The following is a 21465-nucleotide window of genomic DNA, read 5'->3' as shown; positions in this document are numbered from 1 at the left end:
CTGAAATGTAAGAATAAATACCGGTACTTTGTTAAGTGAGTCATTTTCCCAGAATCTAGAGGAAGAGATCAAACAAGGGAATAAAAAAACGTTATTGTCGTCATTCGGACAATTCTTTCCCCATCTGAGTGGGGATTAAATTTCTTCTGACTAAAATGGCTGAGTTTTTTTTTTTCTTTTTTAAATCTGAGAAGCATAATCATTGAAGAGATGGAAAGAAGGCAGTTTTTTTCCTTTTTCTTTCTACCCCTGACTCTTGTGCTTTTCATTGTTCATCAATGACTTTGAGGAGGGTAAACAAAGGTGTTTTTGGAAAGTAGCAAGATAACAGGTGACGAATGAATGATTTTTTTGTAAAGACTACTACTGTATTTAAAATCAAATGGTGTAAATACCCATATTTTTGAATGTACATATTTCATCAAGTCCTACCATAGTGGCAATGTTGGTGAAAATGTATTGTCATCTTTAGACAGTTATAGTACATTACTGACATTTATGACTCTCTGGCCAGGCCGAATCTGCACCTTCCTGTCAAACTGAAGGAGGACCTTGTACACAGAAGTATGCTGAACATGCCAAAAGTGGAAATGGAACGGTGAGTGAGCAGCTGCCAAAATAAGGCATCTCGACATCAAGGCCATGTATCAGTTTAGTGGTCATAAACTCTGAGTACAGTGCCTTGAAAAAGTGTTCCCCCCTCCCTTCTTAAATTTTTAGTTTTGTACTAGATTTCCCCATTTTTTATGTTTAAAGGGAACCACAGATAGAAAGACTTAAAGTTCTTAAAAACGTTAGTATGAGTTAAAATAATTTGATATTAAAACCCCTCTTGAGGTTGTCGTTTTTATACAATTAGTAAAATTAGTTTTAATTAGTAGGTTGCCATTGTTGTTGACGTCGCAGGGCGGTGACGTCACTGGGCTACGCTGCCGGGCGTCCAGAGTATTGACTCTAGCGACATAAACATGTCATCTGTTCAGCCCTTTCAATTTGGACCCAAGAGGAACATAAATGTACTGTTGATATTTCACAAAACTAGCAGCAAAAGCAAAATGAACAGGAAAGACTGGATGAGACGAGGCGAGATTAGGACAAAATCAGTGTTCTGCCAAAATGTCCTGCACCGGCGAAAGATTCTACAAGAGGTGAATTTGACATCCAAAGTACTACCGTGCGCTTTGAGCTTGTTTTGTTTAGATGCATCTAGGCAGAAAGTACTAAAAATCCCTTAAAAAAAATACGTAAACGTAGTAATGTCAAATAAGGGTGTTTAAATGCGCTGTGTGCAGATCAACAATCTGCTTTAAAGCCATATGCGGCGCTTAAGAGTAATTGCGTGTAATTGACTTTGCTATATATGATTTTAAAATTAAGAGTTTTCCGGTAAAATATTGTCTATAAAAGTTGTAAAGCATTAAAACAAACAACAAAAACGAATGAAATGAACAAAAAGATATTTTTATAATGGGTCAATATTATTTTTGGAACAGATCATGTGACTAGCACCTTAGACGGTCATTTGCTTTGCTTAGCTAAAACCACCCGAGAACCAAAGTGGATGATGGATGGATATACTGTACGTAATTTATTTCAAATCTAAGCTTTCAAAAGCGACAACAACTACTGAGCAAGAACCAAAGATTGAAAATGGGGACCATGAAATGCCAGTGAGCACCGCCAAAATGGTGAACAGAGTTTCAATTTGCCCCACAAAAGATGGTAATTGTACAACAGACCCACCACCGGTGTCTTGCCAATGTAGTTACCTTTGTCAAAAATTGTATCGCCTGGCTGCCGGAGCGCACACACATACACAATAGTTATGAGTTATGTCGACTTAAACAATTAACAGAAGCCTGAAAAGAACCACAGTTATATATTTTGGACATCGACATTTATTAAACGGAAGAAACTCCATACAGGACTTGAATTACATTAATAACAGTTATAGGTCATCCTACGAGTAAAACTCTAAAACATTGCCTTTTTTTACGTTCAGTTAAGATATGCTTGATTGTATGACCATTATACTCTGCGGGTTATACAAGTTTGCTCTAAGAGTACAGTTTTAGCCCATAATCATGTGCTTACATTTTTATTACCGGCAATTGCTCACATTCCGCTGATAAATAGATACACACACATATAGTATGTTGATTCATCACACAACGTCTCAGTACTTTTCCACCAAGCTACTTCGAGTGCAAATGTGTGTTCAAAACAAAGTTATCTTGCTCGCTCAAGAGTGTGACTGTTAATTTAATCAAGAGTGTGACTGTTAAATCAATGACTAGAATAAGGAACTTTGCCCGATCGAAACTGCCATGTTGGACAACAGTGTTGTAACTATATTCCGCCCAGCAACAGGCCCTCAATAAAAGTCAGCAGCGCGGGGAGTCCGGAGAGAGACCTCAGTGAGATTACGATTTGGCACGATGCGTTCTCCGACTCTCCCCAAAACTGCAGTTTGGTAAAAGTCTACTCTCTGACTCCTGCCTCCTTGTGTCCTGCCTTTGTCACCTCGCTCTGGGTCAACAGCTAAATTGAAGAAGGTGTTTTAGACCCAACAGTATGTTATGTTATACAACAGGAAAAGAAATGTTTTTATTTTCATGGCTGGGCCATGTTTTAAAACCTCGTCGATAACAACATCACCAAAACACAGAAATAAAGTAAATCAGGGAAGCGCAGTGGCTTCGCCCAGGGGATACAATTTTTGACAGGGGTAACTACTTTGGCACGACACCGGCAAGTGTACCATATTCAACGGATGTTGATCTTGGCGAAAAGTAAAGCTTTCCTAAGCAGCCTGATTTAGAATTCCCCTTAATAATGATGGCAAACAAAAAAACGCTCATTTTTAACTTATTATTATTAGAGGCGTGGAAAATTTCCGATTCTTAGATTATTCGCGGTTCGGCCGTGGAAGATTCGAGAACGATTCACAAACATCCAAATTCCGATTATTGAATTATACCAGGTAGAGCGGAAATAAAACACAGTCAGCACGGGCTTCAGGACACAATGAGGAATGGACCGAGAGTAGATATCATGTTCAACTTATGCCGCTAGATTAAAAAAAAAAAAAAAATACCTGACTGCTGCCGTCAGCCGCTACAAACCGCGCCCAGTTGCTAGTTGCTACAATCATACGGCAGCATACGGCTATCGGTAGATATCACATACCGTATATCTAGAACTAGATGTGAAATGACAGAAGACGGCCGTGTTAGATCATATATCAAGAACTAGATGTGAAATGACAGACTTTGCCGCTCTAGTAAACAGGCGCCATCTTAAAGCAGTAGACTTCTCTAGAAGGCTGTGTTGTAGCGAACCTAATTACTTTTTATCTTAAAAAAAAAAAAAATCGGCAAAATCTTGACTTGAATCTATCTTTAAATGATGAAACAGTTTTAAAACTTTCACGTCGAAAGTAGGCAGAAGGGAAATCATGGAATAACTGGAGCAATTTTAACAACTTTAACGGTTGATTCACAGCATTAAATTAATTGAATGTAGTTTAAAGCTGCCGATACAGAATGGGGACTTGAGTATTTTATTTACTGTTTTTAACGGTTAACTTGATACTGAAATAGTAGTTTGTTGAGATGATTTTTGAACAATTTTGGAACTAGTGTACAAAATATTAAAAAGGGGGGGGGGGGGGGTTTGTGGTGCATCAATAATCAATTTATAATCGAATCGGAGCCTCTGAATCGTAATCGAATCGTTAGGTGCCAAAATATTCCCACCTCTAATTATTATATATATTCTTGTAAGTTAATTTTATTGCTGACACTGCGTTTTGGGGTCATCGACATGTTGTGCACACCCAAAAGTCAAACTCTGCTTATGTTTAAAGCTACCACAATAAAACACAATGCTTAAAAGTGTTATACCCCTTTCCCACTGGCCAAAAAACCCGTGTCAACCCACTAACAATCGGCTTTTGGCGGCAGTGGGAAAGGTGCAGCGACCCGCCTCGACCCGTGTCAATCAACCCGCCAAGCGACCCGCGTTAAAATAACGTCGGCTCTGATCGTCATGCAGTGTGAAAGCAAAACCCCGGGTCAACAGTCAACACCCTACTACGTGGTAACGTCAGCTCTTACGTGATGCGTCATAACAACATGACAGTCGCCTCCCATTTAACACGCCCCACAACCGTAGTTACATCGATGCTAACAACAAAGCTAGTAGAAGAAGAAGAATTCACGTCGCCTATGTTGCCTCAGCACAAGCAGAGTGTTGATCCTTTGCCGCATTTCGACCATTTTGAGGGCAGTAAAAAGCATGAAAACAGAGAACACAAACGGAAAGGAGGCTTCCGTAATGCTCTGCATTGTTTACTTCCTTGAACTGAATGAATTCGGTCGCACTTGTCGACGTTGATCTTGGCGTGGTGAAGTCACGTAACCTTACGCACGGCTGAGGAGGGGTGAGGGGTTAGACGGGTGGAAAAAAAAAAAAAAAAAGACACGGCTTTTTTTGTCAATGGGAAAGGTGCCAAATGCCAATTGCTCGTGGGTTGCATCGGCTTGGAAAAAAAGCATGTTGACCCACTAGTTTCAGTGAGAAAGTGGCATTAGAGGGAAACACATGCAAAAAGTATTTTGAGGTAATGAAATGGTAATAAAAGACTCAATAAAAACACAGTAGTAAGTACTCGCCACTTTTAACCGATATGCGCATGCGCAGGATGTCTTGCCGTGTAGAAGGAATTGCAGAACACCGGTAGTGTTCACGTGGCAAGTTCGTCTCGTGACAGTAACAGCTGCGGACTCCGCACTGTTGCTGCATCCAGGAATCGTTCAAAACCACACTGTTTAGTAACATTAACTAACACCACAAGGACCTTGTTATTTTGTTCTACTTCAATAGTATGTGTATTGTTTATCAACCTATTAACTGCAATCAGTAACTCAAGTTCTCAGATGAAAACCATCAAATCTGTTATGGCCCGCGAATGAAATGAAGTTTTTGGATAGGCCTATTTAGTGTGGTCTTGAATCTGATGGAAAAGCTTTAACATGACCTTAAAAAGACCTTGAATGCTCAAACCCTCCAGTGTTGCTGAAATCAAACAGTTCTGCAACGTAGGACGGCAAGAATATCTCCACAGAGATATGAAAAATCCAAAAACACTCAATTTAAGTTGTTGCTATCGACAGACCCCAGCCCTCATTAGTTGTAAGGAGCAATTTCTTCTCCACACAGAGCCAAGTAAGGCCAGGTTTTTCCCTCTGAATAAATAAAATAATAATTTTTCAAAATTGAATATAATGTTTACATGAGTTATCGTTTTCTAGATCAAATTTTTTTAAGGGTACCTGCAACTTTTTCACAGCACTGTATATGATCTGTTTAATAAGGTGAAACGTCCATTTCATCAGAGGTGCGTAAACACATGAACATGATGCCCTTTAAAACAGCAGCTCCTTTGTACTCTAGATCGCACAGACTGCGGGAAAAGAGGCAAAGCCTAATGGAAAGACTTCTTCCCACTTCTCGTCTGCCACTTGCGGTAAAAGGGAAGGAGGACAGCTTTACGAAGGAACCGCTGCCCGTGTATAAATCAGCCATCAATGAAAACACACAGCGGCACATTGAGGCTCCCAATCAAAGCGACAAGGAACGAGGCAATGAAACACTGCACAGCTCAGCTGAAGACATGATTCCAACCTCTGCCAATGTGGAAGTGATCTGCCAGCCCACTGGTGAAAGGCTGCTTGTCTTTCGAGATCCATCTCAATCCCACATTAGTAGCAACTCTCCCAAGAGAAAAAGGAAAAGGAACTTCCTCAATTTCAAGAAAGGCTGTGTGGCTCCAACACCCCAAACGTGACATTTAAATATTCATCATAACAGTCATTCATCCATTTTGTGTCCTCAACAGGGTCTTGACTAAAAGTTTTGGCACTGAATTAAATTTGTTTCTCTACCTATGCTGCCAAAGCAAAGCATATTTAACATGTTTGAAAATAATTATAAAAAAGAAAACAAAACATTGACTTACCGTATTTTTCGGATTGTAAATTGCACATTAGTATAAGTCGCACCAGCCAAAGATTCACAATGAAGAGGGAAAAAAAACATTAATAAGTCACACTGGTGTATTTATATTTTGGGTAGCAACTTTTTTATTTATCAGAAACCAAGAACAAAATAAGTAAAAGTAATAATAGTAAAATGGAGAACAACAGGCTAAATAGGCAACTGTTAGCATAGCATATTCAGTTTTTTGGATAAAGATAGGCTTAATAAATCTTGTGAAGTGTCTGTCTGGCTTGAAAAGCGCTCTAGAAATAAAATGTATTATTATTATTAAATAACAGGCTGTCAGAGTGGGAAAAATTACCATACATAACCAAAACTTTATACAGTATATATATATTTATAGGGCTGTCAAACGATTAAAATTGTTAATCGAGTTAATTACAGCTTAAAAATTAATCGCAATTCAAACCCATCTATAAAATATGCCATATTTTTCTGTAAATTATTGTTGGAATGGAAAGATAAGACACAAGACGGATATATACATTCAACACACTGTACATAAGTACTGTATTTGTTTATTATAACAATAAATCAACAAGATGGCATTAACATTATTAACATTCTCTTAAAGCGATCCATGGATAGAAAGACTTGTAGTTCTTAAAAGATAAATGTTAGTACAAGTTATAGAAATTTTATATCAAAACCTCTCTTAATGTTTTTTATTAAAATTTGCAAAATTTTCAATCAAAAAATTAACTAGTAGCTCGCCATTGTTGATGTCAATAATTACACCATGCTCACTCATAGTACTAACCCATAAAATCAGTTGGACCCAAACGCCAGCAGAGGGCGCCAAACACCAAAAAACAAGTAACAAGCGGACATTACAGTGTACTGTCATTTTAGTCTGAGCGGGGCATATGCGTTAATTGCGTCAAATATTTTAACTAGGGCTGTCAAACGATTAAAATTTTTAATTGAGTTAATTACAGCTTAAAAATTAATTCATCGTAATTAATCGCAATTAATCGCAATTCAAACCATCTATAAAATATGCCATATTTTTCTGTAAATTATATATATATTCTGTAAAATGAATTGTTGGAATGGAAAGATAAGACACAAGATGGATATATACATTCAACATACGGTACATAAGGACTGTAGTGGACATTTCACTCTACTGTCATTTAAATCTGTCTATGCTGTCCTCACTCCGAAGCGTCTACTTTTTCCAAAGCTAGACAGCTAGGGAACGACGCCATAATAATCAGACTTCTTCCTTTTTCATCTGACTTATTAATAAAATGGCCTCAAACCATTGTCCTCTTTAGACCGTCGTAAAACTACAAAAAAAAAGTACACAAGCGTTGCATTAGCAACAACGTTAGCTTAGCACGCTATACAGGTTCACTAAACATAAACAAAAAGCGTCTCATACACAAAAAATATAACATTTCGCTTACTAACATAATATGTACATTATTTACAACAACCATACTTACGGACAAATCTTGTCCAAGGATCATATAAGCACAACATTACAACGTAGGCGTCAGCCCGAGACGTCGTGCAGCCATATTGAACTGGCAAGACAACAATAAACCATGTCGCAAAGCGACCACAAGAGTTCGCTGTTAGACAGTACAAAAAGCCTTGCTGTAAAACTTACCAAAAGGCAGAATACTGTCTGAGCGGGACATGTGCGTTAATTGCGTCAAATATTTTAACGTGATTAATTTAAAAAATTAATTACCGCGCGTTAACGCGATAATTTTGACAGCCCTACTTTTAACGTGAATAATTTAAAAAATTGATTACCGCCCGTTAACGCGCTAATTTTGACAGCCCTAATATATAATATGTATATATATATATATATATACATATATATATAATCTCCAGCTTCAGCTCTCGATTATTTTAGCAGTCAATCTATCAAGTAGTTAGTTCAAATAATCGAGTAATCGGATTAGGAACATTTAAAGCGTTGCAGAATAAATTTTGGAGACCTAAAGCTAAGGCTTGTTAAGATTTCACCTTCAAAAGAGCATTGAATTCGAATACAAAATAAAATTCCAATGTGTTTCTTCAAACTGTGGAGGATTGCTCTTTTATTTAAAAGTATATTAAAACACCTGAACTTGGCCTCAAACTGTAAAAAAATAAAATAAAACAATTAGGATCTAAGTACAACAAACTTATGTTGGTCTTAACAGGGAGCAGCTAGATTCAGCCAGGTCAAATGAGTTATGTCATCTTTACTGTTGCCACGAAAGGGCAGCGTATCCACCCAAATCAATAAATATAATGCAGACACTTTCAAAACAAACCATGACGCTACTCTAATTAAATCCTCGAAACAGCAACATTTGAATCAAAGGTTTTTAAACGAATTACTCGAGTTAATCGTTGCGGCACTATATAAATCGCACCTTGGTATAATTTGCAGGCCAAGCCATACAAATGTTCAACTTATAGTGAAGAAAATACGGTAATAAAAAATAAATATGTATAATTAGCACATTGCTAAAATAAGAAATTATCATTTGTTTCTTTAGTTCCTAAGGTGGAAAAACGCTATATAAGTATAAACCCATTTACCATTTAAAATTTTTCTGCCTAAATCATCTCATGTTTCTGGCCACCTCTGGTAATACCGTCCACTATTTTATCCCAATAAACTCTCTAATTTCAATGCTAATTTTTATGCTAAATATAAAGCCAATTTCAACTAGAATACAGTAATGTGAAACAACACATTTGTTAACAAAAGATGTAATTCTTGGCTTTGTCTTTTTGTATACTATGTACTATTGCTGTCTGTAGCATTCCAGATTGTACAGTATTTTATACAGTGCCTTGCCTTGCCTTGCCTTGCCTTGCAAAACGTTGTGTGATGAACAACAGATGCGTGACACATCCTCGAACATTATTAGTGACTCTACTTTCTAAATCCTTGCAAATACATAGGAGAAAGACAAAATTATGGACAGCTATGTAACGGACAGATGCCAAATGCTCTTGTTTAACCTTTGCGAGACTCTGCATTTGAGGTTTTGTGGCATGGGTGTGACACCTACATATGATGTCTGCCTGTCTGTATATCCTCTTTCGTCTGCATATCCTCTTAAAAAAGATCCCTATATGTCAGGATAGTGTTTACATGCCAGTCCAAGATGTGGATCTTTTTTCACCAAATGAGTATACGTTTTGAAAATCTTTTTTTCTTTCTCAGTTTCCAGCAATTTGGAAACTGGGTACCTTCACTGTCTCAAGTCTTAAGAATTAGAATTTAGTGGGTTTTCATTTTCATTATCAAATACAGCATGCCATCATTTGCTCAAATACAGATCATGTTGGGAAACTATCAAAATTCGGTATGATCCTAAAACTTGTCAGTTGCAATGATCTTTTGATTAAATGATACTTTTTTTCTTCAATTATTATTATTACCGTATTGGCCCGAATATAAGACGGTATTTTTTGCATTGAAATAAGACTGAAAAAGCAGGGGCCGTCTTATATTCGCGGTCTAGAAATTATACCCATTCACGACGCTAGATGGCGCCAGATATCATTGAAGCGATGTTCTCTCATGACAGATCTCAGCTACTCTCAAGTTTAACCAGTTTGCATCATTTTATTGGAATGTTTTTCCTTATTCAGATTTGTTTCAAGACTAGTTACAGTTAGACTTCACTTTGATGGTTAATGCAGTTATTGCAATTTTGTTGTTTTATCACAATATATTGGTTTATTTACATTTTAAAAACCAGAAGCCATTTATTTACAAATGTGATTGCTCTTTAGTTTACATATTTAAATGTTCAGATATTAACATTTTAATGAGGCAAAATAACATGCTTTTTCTCTCAAATATATTGTTATAATCATTTGTTTCAGATGTACTGTAATTATTTTCTGTATAAAAAATAATTTGGTGTTCAAGAAGTCTTTTTTTTCAAACTTGAGTCTTGAAAAAGAGGGGGTGGTCTTATAATCAGGGCCGTCTTGTATTCGGGCCAATACAGTATTAACAATTTTACAGGAACATGACACACCTACCGTAATTTTCAGACTATAAGCCGCTACTTTTTACCCCTCGTTTTGAATCATGCAGTTCATAGTCCAGTGCGGCCTATTTGCTGATTTATTTGGCTTAATAGGTAATACTTTATTTGTCAGCAGCGTCATAAGACTGTCATAATTATGACATGACACTGTCATGGGCACGGCAAATTTTGTCACTAACTCCATTTATGTCCAGCTCGGATCTTATACAGCCATTCAAAAGTGAGATAATGTGCAGGATGACACTAAATGTAATCTTTTATAAGCATTCATTAATGCTCATGACAGTGTCATGTAGTAATTTTCACAGTCTTATGGCGCTCCTGTCAAAGTGTTACCGCTTAATATCTTTTGGTGTACATATCCCATAATACGGTGAGGACGGCTGCGGCATACAATCCGGTGCGGCTGATCGATGAACTAATGCCGTTTTCATGTCAAATTTGGCCAATTTGTGCCTTCTTGTCCAAAAATTACGTTAATGAAATATGTTTGGTCCCTTTTCAGTTTTGGTCGATTTTAGTGACGCCGGTGGACAAAAGTGGTAGTGCTTTGCCTTAAGGAAGACTGTTTTTTTCCCCATGAGGACCAGCGCACACCCACACAGTGTCGTGAAATCATGATCTCCCATTCGCCTGCAGATGGATTAAATAACATTTCTGTTTCCAGCGGCTGCGTGAAGGATGAATAAGGTAATGAATCCGGTTGTGGCTAAACAATATCATATGACGGTTAGCAACCGTATGGCAAAATGTGGCTAACCCAACCACCCACCCAGGTGGCGTTACGCCAGCAAGCGAAAGTCCGGGCCAATGTTTATTCTTGAGTATCCTTTAATCACTGGGAGCCTTTTTTTTTTTTCGTCCTCAGACAAAACTTTTTGTCTCTTATGTTGCTCTGCCATCTTTGCAGGATTCACGCATAGGCGTTTGCATCTTTAATTAAATTAAAATATATGTTTTCAATCAACAAAAAAGTCGCTTCAATCAAAAACAAACAAAAAAATGTTTGAATTAGGGCTGTCAAAATTATCGCGTTAACGGGCGTTAATTAATTTTTTAAATTAATCACGTTAAAATATTTGACGCAATTAACGCAGATGCCCCGCTCAGAGAGATTTAAATGGCAGTACACAGTGAAACGCTGACTTGTTGTGTTTTATGGAGTTTTGCCGCCCTCTGCTGGCGCTTGGGTGCGACTGATTTTAATAGGCTGAGCATGACCCATGAGCATTGTGTAAGTAATTATTGACAGCAACAATGGCGGGCTACTAGTTTATTTTTTGATTGAAAATTTTACAAATTTTATTAAAACGAAAACATTAAGAGGGGTTTTAATATAAAATTTCTCTAACTTGTACTAACATTTATCTTTAAGAACTACAAGTCTTTCTATCCATGGATCGCTTTAACAGAATGTTAATAATGTTAATGCCATTTTGTTGATTTATTGTTATAATAAACAAATAGTCCTTATGTACCGTATGTTGAATGTATATATCCATCTTGTGTCTTATCTTTCCATTCCAACAATAATTTACAGAAAAATATGGCATATTTTATAGATGGTTTGAATTGCGATTAATTGCGATTAATTAATTTTTAAGCTGTAATTAACTCGATTAAAAATTTTAATCGTTTGACAGCCCTAGTTTGAATGCAAGAATACATTTGAAACTAAAAAAAAAATGCATGTGAAAGCTATTTTTTGACTTTTTTTTTATTGAAGCAACTGTTTTGTGATAGTAAAGTAATGTTGATTTGTGTTCGGGCAACATTTTGGCTAGGGCGTTTTTGTCTTTATTATTCAATCAAAAATTAACTGTGTCTGCCTCATTTGCAAATAGACAGTCGCTGTTTTCAAAGAGTTTGATGTGACGCGATATTACCAAACAAGACACGTTGACATGTACGACATTACAGGGAAGATACGCGGCGAGAAATTGAAGCAACTTTTGAAGCTAGTTTAATTTCACAGCAGCAGTATTTCGCAAGAGTCCGAGAGTTGAAAGAGAAAGCCAGTTGCGAGATTGTTGAAATTATTAATAAAAAATAATAATAATAATAAAGCAAATGTGACACACAGAATGGCTTGCTAAAATTTGCTTAAATATATTGCTCTGCGTAAAGGACGTCAGCCAAGGTTGGCTCCCCACATTTTTACCACACCAAATCTGGCCCCCTTTGCAAAAAGTTTGGACACCCCTGGTCTATAGGAAGGTCAATTTCATGCATTGACACTTTTCGGCCACCTGGGGGCTGGCCCCCCTTAAAATCTGCTTATGGTTAATAGCTTTAATCACACATACTGGATATGGAAGGCTACTATCAAAATTGTATTGAGTTTTCAAAACAAAAACAAAAAAAAACAAAAAAAACCCCATTGTTTTAACAAGTTGCACCACTTAACAAATCTCTTTAAAACAATATACCAGTGGTGGTCAGATGTTTTTCTCGGCGTTGCTATGCTTCCACGTCATCCCCCACATCTTTTTTTCTCTCCCCCTCAACCACTCCATTTAAGTCGCCCTCCGCTTCCAACTCGTGTTTTTGCGTTGGAACGCGCAAGCTCTGCACCAACCAGCGAGCGCGATCAACTGCACTGAGCAGTCTTCACTATGAGAGTGGAATCGGCAATCGCGTTGTGTTTCCTCGGCATTGTAGGTCTGTCACAATGTGCGCCTCCGACTTGTTACTCCAGGGCGCTGAGCCTGAGTAAAGAAGTGATGACCCTGCTGGATAAGATCCACACTTACCATCGCACGGTAAGCGCACCCTTATTTCAATGTGTTGCATTGTCACGTTGTCCAAATTGACCCTTTACTGTTGTTTTGCCAGAAAACGTGTGCTGAGGTCCTGCCGGTCATTTTCCTTGATGTTCATGTAAGTTATAACTTCACGTACTCTGCACCTGCAAGGAATCTCATTCTTCCAGTTACCCTGAGGACCAACACCAGCTATATTATAATGGTGTCCAAACCACGGCCCGCGGGCCAACTGCGGTCCACTACCCAGGTTTTGGTTGCTTGTATGAAGATATCATTAAATTGGGGCTGTCAAAATTATCGCGTTAACGCGCGGTAATTAATTTTTTTAATTAATCACGTGAAAATATTTGACGCAATTAACGCACATGTCCCGCTCAGACAGTATTCTGCCTTTTGGTAAGTTTTACAGCAAGGTTTTTTGTGCTGTCTAACAGCGAACTCTTGTGGTCGCTTTGCGACATGGTTTATTGCTTTCTTGCCAGTTCAATATGGCTGCACGACGTCTCGGGCTGATGCCTACGTGGTAATGACGTGCTTATATGATCTTTGGACAAGATTTGTCCGTAAGTATGGTTGTTGTAAAGAATGTACATATTATGTTAGTAAGCGAAATGTTATATTTTTTTGTATGAGACGCTTTTTGTTTATGTTTAGTGAACCTGTATGGCGTGCTAAGCTAACGTTGTTGCTAAAGCAATGCTTGTGTACTTTTTTTTGGGAGTTTTACTACGGTCTAAAGAGGACAATGGTTTGAGGCCATTTTATTAATAAATCAGATGAAAAAGGAAGAAGTCTGATTATTAAGGCGTCGTTCACTAGCTTTGGAAAAAGTAGACGCTTCGGAGTGAGGACAGCATAGACAGATTTAAATGACAGTAGAGTGAAATGCCCACAACAGTTCTTGTGTACCGTATGTTCAATGTATATATCCATCTTGTGTCTTATCTTTCCATTCCAACAATTTATTTTACAGAATATATATATAATTTACAGAAAAATATGGCATATTTTATAGATGGTTTGAATTGCGATTAATTACGATTAATTAATTTTTAAGCTGTAATTAACTCGATTAAAAATTTTAAGCGTTTGACAGCCCTACATTAAATATGACCCAAACAAGAACAAGAACTATGGGGCGCCTTTTGTAAAGCAGCACATGCTCAAAATTACGACAACATTTCTCACATTTAGCGCCACACAGTGTTTAAAATGTGGTGTGAAATTTTTAGAGTCACTTTTCTTTGCACATTTACAACATTATTTAGCAACTTAAATATTTATTTTTAAATAAGAAGTTTTGGACCTAATGGTTTAAAACCAGAACTAAATATTTAATTGAAATCCTAAATTTATATCCTATATCCTAAATGCTAAATCTCGAAATGGTTGGAACTAAATATTTAGCTTAATCTGCAAAATCACATGACTGGAGACCGGAAGTAACAAAATAAAAGCTGGAGCACACAAAAATATTCTTTAAATAGTTTCTCCTAAATATGTATTTTACCTATATATTGTTATTATCACAGTGACTCATGTCTAAGAGCAGACTGCCACCGTTGAGTAGGTTTAATTAATTTTCAAGCAACGTAAACAGACAATCTGAGCTGCGCCACCATCTTTTATTTTGTTACTTCCGGTCTCCAGTCATGTGAATTTGCATATTAAGCTAAATATTTAGTTCTGGCGTTTTCTGTTACAATCAGGTCCAAAACTTCTACTTTAAAAATAAAAATTTGTTTGCTAAATAATGTTGTAAATGGGCAAAAAAAAAAAAGTGACTCTAAAAATTTCACACCATTTTGAACACTGTGTGGCGCTAAATGTGACAAAATGTTGTCGTAATTTTGAGCATGTGCTTCTTTACAAACGGCGCCCCATAAAGAACAATGACATTTTGAATAATAAATATGATTACTTACCTTTTTTTATGACTAGGTTGAAACAAAAGCGGTTGCGCAACGTCTGTAAATGGTGTTCCCAGGGTAAAATGGACAAATTAGTTCGAGGGCTTGATGGGCCATGAATCTGCTATTGCAGCATATGGACATATTTTTCTATCAAGCACAACAGTTATTATGGCTTAAAATAAAGCAGTTTATTTTAAAGAGGGGTGCAAGAGCAGAAACTGCTTTTTCAGCCTTGTCAGTGTTTTCCGCCATACTAGTATATAAATAATCCAATGTGATAAATTGAGCTATCTTAGTTGTGATTTTCTTGAATTTTGTTGTCTGCAGTTTGTCTCAGTATAGTGTATATATACGATACTTAATATATATATACATTAATCATAAATATCATACCCCTGTCCTGGGTTATTTTGTTGCTTGTAGCCCTTAATTCAGTCACTGCCATTGTGATATGTTGACTGACTACTAGTTGAATGACACTTTTTTTATATGTTGAAGTAGAATAGTTTTCATTAAAATGTTAAAAATGTTTCAGCAACCGAATTGTCTAACACAGCATAATTGCAATGTATTTTTCTTTGCTTTTGGTGAAATGGAACTGGAAATGGATTGTGTTAAATGTGTACATACTATAGTTTTAAATCAATCGAAGGCCCTTGAAACGAATCGTAGCAAACCGTGCAATATCGGCTCATTTCGATATCATCATGAAATTGTTGGTTTACACCCCGGGTAAAGAATATTTTTGATCCATCATAAGCAGACCAAATCGAATACATCTGAGGATAGTACAGTACCTTAAATCTTTTTGTTTGTTTATTCATTTAAAGCAACACTGGGTCACTTTTCAACCTTTATAAAATATTTTCATAACATTTGTGATGATACGTTGACTACTAGTTGGATGATACCTCTTTTATATCTTGAGGGGGTCTGTATCGCTTTCACAGGCATTAATTAACTTTGAGGAGGGTGGCAGGAATCCTGCCACACAAGAAAAACTACAAATGTGCTGACTGCTTTACGGCATACGTCACTTCCCCCTTTCCCCATTCTTTATAAAGACTGATCTCTACGTGAACGCTTTCGTGTGAATTCTGCAAGGATGGCAGAGCAATAAAAGAGACAAAAAGTTTTGTCCGAGGAGGGAAAAAAAGGCTACCAGGATAAAAATATACTCAAAAATAAACGTTGGCCCAGCTTTCACTCGCTGGCGTGACGCCCTCCCCCCTTAACCTTACTCTTAAGCACTGACGAGTCGGATGGGGTGAGAGCGTTAGCCACACCAAGCCACACGGTTGCTAACAATCATATGCTATTGTTTAGCCAGAACAGGATTCATTACCCTATAACTTTTTCGTCCTTCACACGGCCGCTGGAAAATGAAATGTCGTTTAATCCATCTGCAGGCGACTGGGAGATCATGATTTTATGACACTGTGCGGGTATACGCTAGTCCTCATGAGAAATCCAGTCCTCCTTAAGGCAAGTTAGCCACATTTTGCCACACGGTTGCTAACCGTCAAATGCTATTGTTTAGCCACAACTGGATTAATTACCCTATTACTATTCATCCTTCACACAGCCGCTGGGAACAGAAATGTCATTTATCCATCTGCAGGCGACCGTGAGATCATGATTTTACGACATTGTGCGGGTGTGTGCTGGTCCTCATGGGAAACATTCTTCCTTAAGGCAAAACACTACCGCTTTTGTCCACCAGCGTCGCTAAAAATGACCAAAACTGAAAAGTTATTAAGTGTTCCTTTAAAGACATAAAAAACATTTCAACTGGAAAGCCTGGCTTTAAAGGATCATGTTTCACTGCTATTGACGGTGACAGACGTCCAATCCAATTTATCTGGGGGGGGGGGGGGGGGGGGTTGACCGCTGCCAACACTCCTAGTCATAACGGATTGGGCGCCTATCGCCAGTTAGAACTAAAGTAGGTAGTACCTTTTCTCGTAGGCACCGTCTGTCTGCATTGCTCTAACACACTTAATATAATTAAACAGGGAATAGTATCGTTTCTCGTATTAGCTGTTTGACTGTTTGTATTACTTTAACACACCCAATATAAAATAAATAGCAATTATACCATAGTTTAAGGAAAACAAGCAGACTATAGGGCATAAAAGATACACAACGCCTTCTTATCACGGAAGCCCGACATGTGTTCGTGAGCAAGATTGACGCACCAACTCTCGCAATCAGTTCTTCCGACAGTCCAGAAAAAATGGCAGGACGCTCTGTACCAACACAAGCAGCACCGGAGAACGCCCGGTATCCACTGATAACACGATTGACAACACTCCTAGAGCCCCTTTGATGCTGAGGTGGCAAAATCCACGACCCTTGTTGTCCGGACAACAGTTACCCCCGAATCCCGGATTGTTGGATCTGCGCCAGCATGGGTCCGGCAGTTTGGCTGGTGCGATTCCAGCTGTCTGGCTAGAAGGTCGGATTCCTTCAGAACTAAAAATTGAAGAAAAAAAATTAAAAACCCCAATTCTTTTTTTTTTTTACCTGATTTCGATCCTATGTTTAACACAAGGAAATGGAAGGATTTGAAGTTCACCCTTGCAGCCTTTGATTTTTCTGAATGCAGCCCTTAGAGAAAAAAGTTTGGACACCCCTGAATTATCGTGACAGAGTGCAATGGAGAAAAATGTTTATACAGTGGGGCAAATAAGTATTTAGTCAACCACTAATTGTGCAAGTTCTTCCACTTGAAAATATTAGAGAGGCCTGTAATTGTCAACATGGGTAAACCTCAACCATGATAGACAGAATGTGAAAAAAAAACAAAACAAAATCACATTGTTTGTTTTTTAACAAATTTATTTGCAAATCATGGTGAAAAATAAGTATTTGGTCAATACCAAAAGTTCGTCTCAATACTTTGTTATGTACCCTTTGTTGGCAATAACGGAGGCCAAACGTTTTCTGTGACTCTTCACAAGCTCTGGTATTTTGGCCCATTCCTTCATGCAGATCTCCTCTAGAGCAGTGATGTTTTGGGGCTGTCGTTGGGCAACACGGACTTTCAACTCCTTCCATATGGAGACTGGCTAAGCCACTCCAGGACCTTTAAATGCTTCTTACGGAGCCACTCCTTTGTTGCCCTGGCTGTGTGTTTCAGATCATTGTCATACTGAAAGACCCAGCCACCCAGTCTTCAATGCCCTTGCTAATGGAAGGAGATTTTTATTTAAAATCTCTCGATACGTGGCCCGTCATTCTTTCCTTTACACAGATCAGTCGTCCTGGTGCCTTTGCAGAAAAACAGCCCAAAGCATGATGTTTCCACCCCCATGCTTCACAGTGGGTATGGTGTTCTTCGGATGCAATTCAGTATTCTTTCTCCTCCAAACACGAGAACCTGTGTTTCAACCAAAAAGTTCTATTTTGTTTTCATCTGACCATAACACATTTTCCCAGTCCTCTTCTGGATCATCCAAATGCTCTCTAGCGAACCACAGACGAGCCTGGACGTGTACTGGCTTCAGCAGGGGGACACATCTGGCAGTGCAGGATTTGAGTCCCTGGCGGCGCATTGTGTTACTGATAGTAGCCTTTGTTACTGTGGTCGCAGCTCTCTGTAGGTCATTCACTAGGTCGTCCCCGTGTGGTTCTGAGATTTTTGCTCACCGTTCTTGTAATCATTTTGACGCCAGGGGGGTGAGATCTTGCATTGAGCCCCAGGTCGAGGGAGATTATCAGTGGTCTTGTATGTCTTCCATTTTCTAATAATTGCTCCCACAGTTGATTTCTTTACACCAAGTGTTTTACCTATTGCAGATTCAGTCTTCCCAGCCTGGTGCAGGTCTACAATTTTGTCTCTGGTGTCCTTTGACAGCTCTTTGGTCTTGGCCATAGTGGAGTTTGGAGTGTGACTGACTGACATTGTGGGCAGGTGTTTTTTGTACCAATAATGAGTTAAAACAGGTGCCATTAATACAGGTAACGAGTGGAGCCTCGTTAGAAGTTAGACCTCTTTGACACCAAGAAATCTTGCTTGTTTGTAGGTGACCAAATACTTATTTTCCACTCTAATTTGGAAATAAATTCTTTAAAAATCAAACAATGTGATTTTTCTGTTTTTTTCCCCACATTCTGTCTCTCATGGTTGAGGTTTACCCATGTTGACAATTACAGGCCTCTCTAATATTTTCAAGTAGGAGAACTTGCACAATTGGTGGTTGACTAAATACTTATTTGCCCCACTGTATATAAAAAAACTACATTACCTTTTTTGATGGTGAGGAATTGAAACAAACTCGATTCAAAAGGTACAGTATGTTTCATTGGCAATTGATTTGCACTGCATCTGCCAACAACAAAGGTGTGAACAGAATGAACGTAGTTCGCCAAAGTGTAGTGTTACCAAATTTGCCATTTAAGGATTAAAACGACCAAAATTCCTACCCGAAAAACGACAACATAAGCAGAATATTTCCACATTTTTTCAGGATGATGAGAGGAGCTTAATGCAAGCCTGTGTACCAGCATTGGGCCTCTTACGACACTTTGAGAATCACTGCTCGAAACAGACACCTTTTATGACCGCTATGGCTTTATTTTCGTAGAACTCCTGCATAACAACCAAACTTCGTGACTTCCTCTACGTGCTCGTCAACCATCCTAGCCAGTACTGTAGAGAGCGACCCAGGATTGTGCTGCTGAAAACAAAAATCCAGAACTTCTACGCCATCATCACAAGAATTTGCTATCGAGTGAGTGCATCTCAAATCACCGGTCAATTCTTTTTGCAGCTTAAACGTGACCTCGGGTCTTTAATGCTTTGGCAGGACTTGGTGTTTTTCACAGACGACTGCGAGGCCATCGACACTGGACACAGCAGGCCTCACTATGCAGAGGACCGACTTCAACTCCTGCAGGAGGAGAGATAAGCAACACAAGGAGTAGCCTTTTAGAGCAGCAATTAGCAGTCTAATGTAATAGCATGAATATAGTATACTTAAACACCACACCCTGCAGTGTAGTTAGTCATAAGCACCAAAACATTCTGTGCTGACTCGTGCACACTCGTGTTTAGTGGACATGCATGGTTACATTCCTGCAAGAACGACAGAACTTTCCACAGGAAATTTGCTGAATGCCAACCGTGCCGACGCTAACCTTGAAATAATAAACCAGTAAGAATTGCTCGTGAGTGGGCCTTAGCCTCTGTTTACTTACCAAGGCTGATCAAAGTTTTGTATGTCATTAAGTGAAATAGGCTGTTTCCATAACCCTTGCGCTCACTAAACTTGTTTTGAAGGACATACTGTATATGTGCAGCATTTATATGAGGAAAGCTGTTACTACCTTTCCTTTCACAATAAACCAAGCACTATATTTCATTAAAATGTATTTTATCTAATGTCTATTGTATGTCATTTGTCTTCTCTCAAAATCAAACAGAATATTCTTTTCATTTTGCCACTTTTGGGAAGATTACTTATAGCTATTTTATTTTGTATTGTTTTGGAGGGGCTGTTGGGTATAACTCAATAAACATGACCTACTGTATATTACTACATTATAACTACTGTATATATGGCGGAAAACACTCAGGTGACTTGAAGTTTTGCTGAGACGCCCAATTTGGCCAAATTTCAAAATTGTTCGATATGCACGTGTGATACATCATTGGAAAGCTTAAAATCTCAACTTTCTGATGAAAGAACAATTTTCAACAGGAGGGCATTAAAAAAAAAACAGCAAACAAAACAGCAAAACCCTATCTGGAGGTGAGAGCACGCGAGAGCAGAATTACAGACGCTATGACTTTAATGAGATTTTATCGCGTACTTACCTTGTTTCGATCCAAAAACTTCATGTAGCATGATCACCGAGAGTCAAGACACAGCTATGAATGGCCACAGCTGGATTTTTGAGGGATTTTATGGGTGAAACATGGTAATATAACAAGGGTCACGATGCAGAAATCTCAGATATCAAGGAGTGTTAGATGTCTGTTTTCATATATTTACCCTTTTAAACGTTTTTAAATTTTTCTTTGTTTGGATCGATTTTCACATATTTCCCCTTTTAAACCTTTTTCAATTTTTCTTTGTTTGGATCGATTATTTATCATCTAACATATCGGGGAAAATGCGACAGTAACAAAAAAAATACAATTAAGCGAGAGTTATGAGGTAGATATCTGTGACTTTTTTACAGATGCCATTTTCTTCATTGTGACGTCATTTGTCTAAAAGTTTAAAATATGCGAGTGAATATTTTTTTTATAGTTTTTTTTTTTTAAAACAAAATATCAGACATCAATTTATGATTCTAAGCTAAAAATGACAGTCATTTTGAATAATGAATATAATGAATTACCTTCGTTTTATGGCTGGGTTGAAACAAAAGCAGTTGCGCGACGTCTGTAAACGGGGTTTTCCAGGGTAAAACTGACAAATTAAAAATATTTTGGGGGCTTAATGTGCGATGAATCTGCTATGGCAGCATTTAGACATATTGTTCTATCAAACACAACAGTTGTTTTGGCTTAGAATACAGCAGTTTCTTTTAAAGAGGAGTGCAAGAGCAGAAACTGCTTTTTCTATCTTGTCTGTGTTTTCTGCCATACACACACAAACAAGGGGTAACGAGACAACGAGGAACAGGTGAGCGACACAGGAGGATGCAGGTTGGAGGATACACTTGGGCCATGTCCACACGTAGCAGGAT

At 38.1% G+C, this 21465-nt stretch overlaps 2 protein-coding genes across 3 annotated transcripts in view; both read left to right on the top strand.

Annotated features, from left to right (window-relative positions):
* Positions 1–9941, top strand: part of LOC130922249 (limbin-like) — a 39025-nt gene extending 29084 nt beyond the window's left edge. Inside the window, exons 22-23 of the mRNA XM_057846897.1 lie at positions 515–598; positions 5458–9941. Of these exons, the coding sequence (XP_057702880.1) occupies positions 515–598; positions 5458–5851 (478 nt within the window). The 3' untranslated portion in view covers positions 5852–9941. The remainder of the gene's footprint in view (positions 1–514; positions 599–5457) is intronic.
* A 2624-nt stretch (positions 9942–12565) lies between these two features.
* On the top strand, positions 12566–20136 carry LOC130921880 (cytokine-like protein 1). Of its 2 annotated transcripts, XM_057846223.1 has the most exons (4): positions 12597–12847; positions 12921–12965; positions 19353–19499; positions 19575–20134. In XM_057846223.1, the coding sequence occupies exons 1-4, from the start codon at positions 12701–12703 to the stop codon at positions 19674–19676; spliced, it is 441 nt and encodes a 146-aa protein (XP_057702206.1). In that variant the 5' UTR covers positions 12597–12700; the 3' UTR covers positions 19677–20134. The 2 variants fall into 2 exon arrangements, with proteins under 2 accessions (XP_057702205.1, XP_057702206.1); XM_057846222.1 differs by having other exon boundaries at positions 12566–12847; positions 19353–20136.
* Positions 20137–21465: the final 1329 nt, after the last annotated feature.

The sequence above is a fragment of the Corythoichthys intestinalis genome, chromosome 9 (assembly GCF_030265065.1).
Source record: "Corythoichthys intestinalis isolate RoL2023-P3 chromosome 9, ASM3026506v1, whole genome shotgun sequence".
Lineage (NCBI taxonomy): Eukaryota > Metazoa > Chordata > Actinopteri > Syngnathiformes > Syngnathidae > Corythoichthys > Corythoichthys intestinalis.
This window is presented reverse-complemented; position numbering and strand designations above follow the sequence as displayed.

Coding starts and splice junctions, on each gene's coding strand:
- LOC130921880 (XM_057846222.1), top strand. CDS start 12,701: ATGAGAGTGGAATCGGCAATCGCGTTGTGTTTCCTCGGCATTGTAGGT. Junction 12,848..12,920: donor TCCACACTTACCATCGCACG/GTAAGCGCACCC, acceptor TTGTTTTGCCAG/AAAACGTGTGCTGAGGTCCT. Junction 12,966..19,352: donor TCATTTTCCTTGATGTTCAT/GTAAGTTATAAC, acceptor TTATTTTCGTAG/AACTCCTGCATAACAACCAA.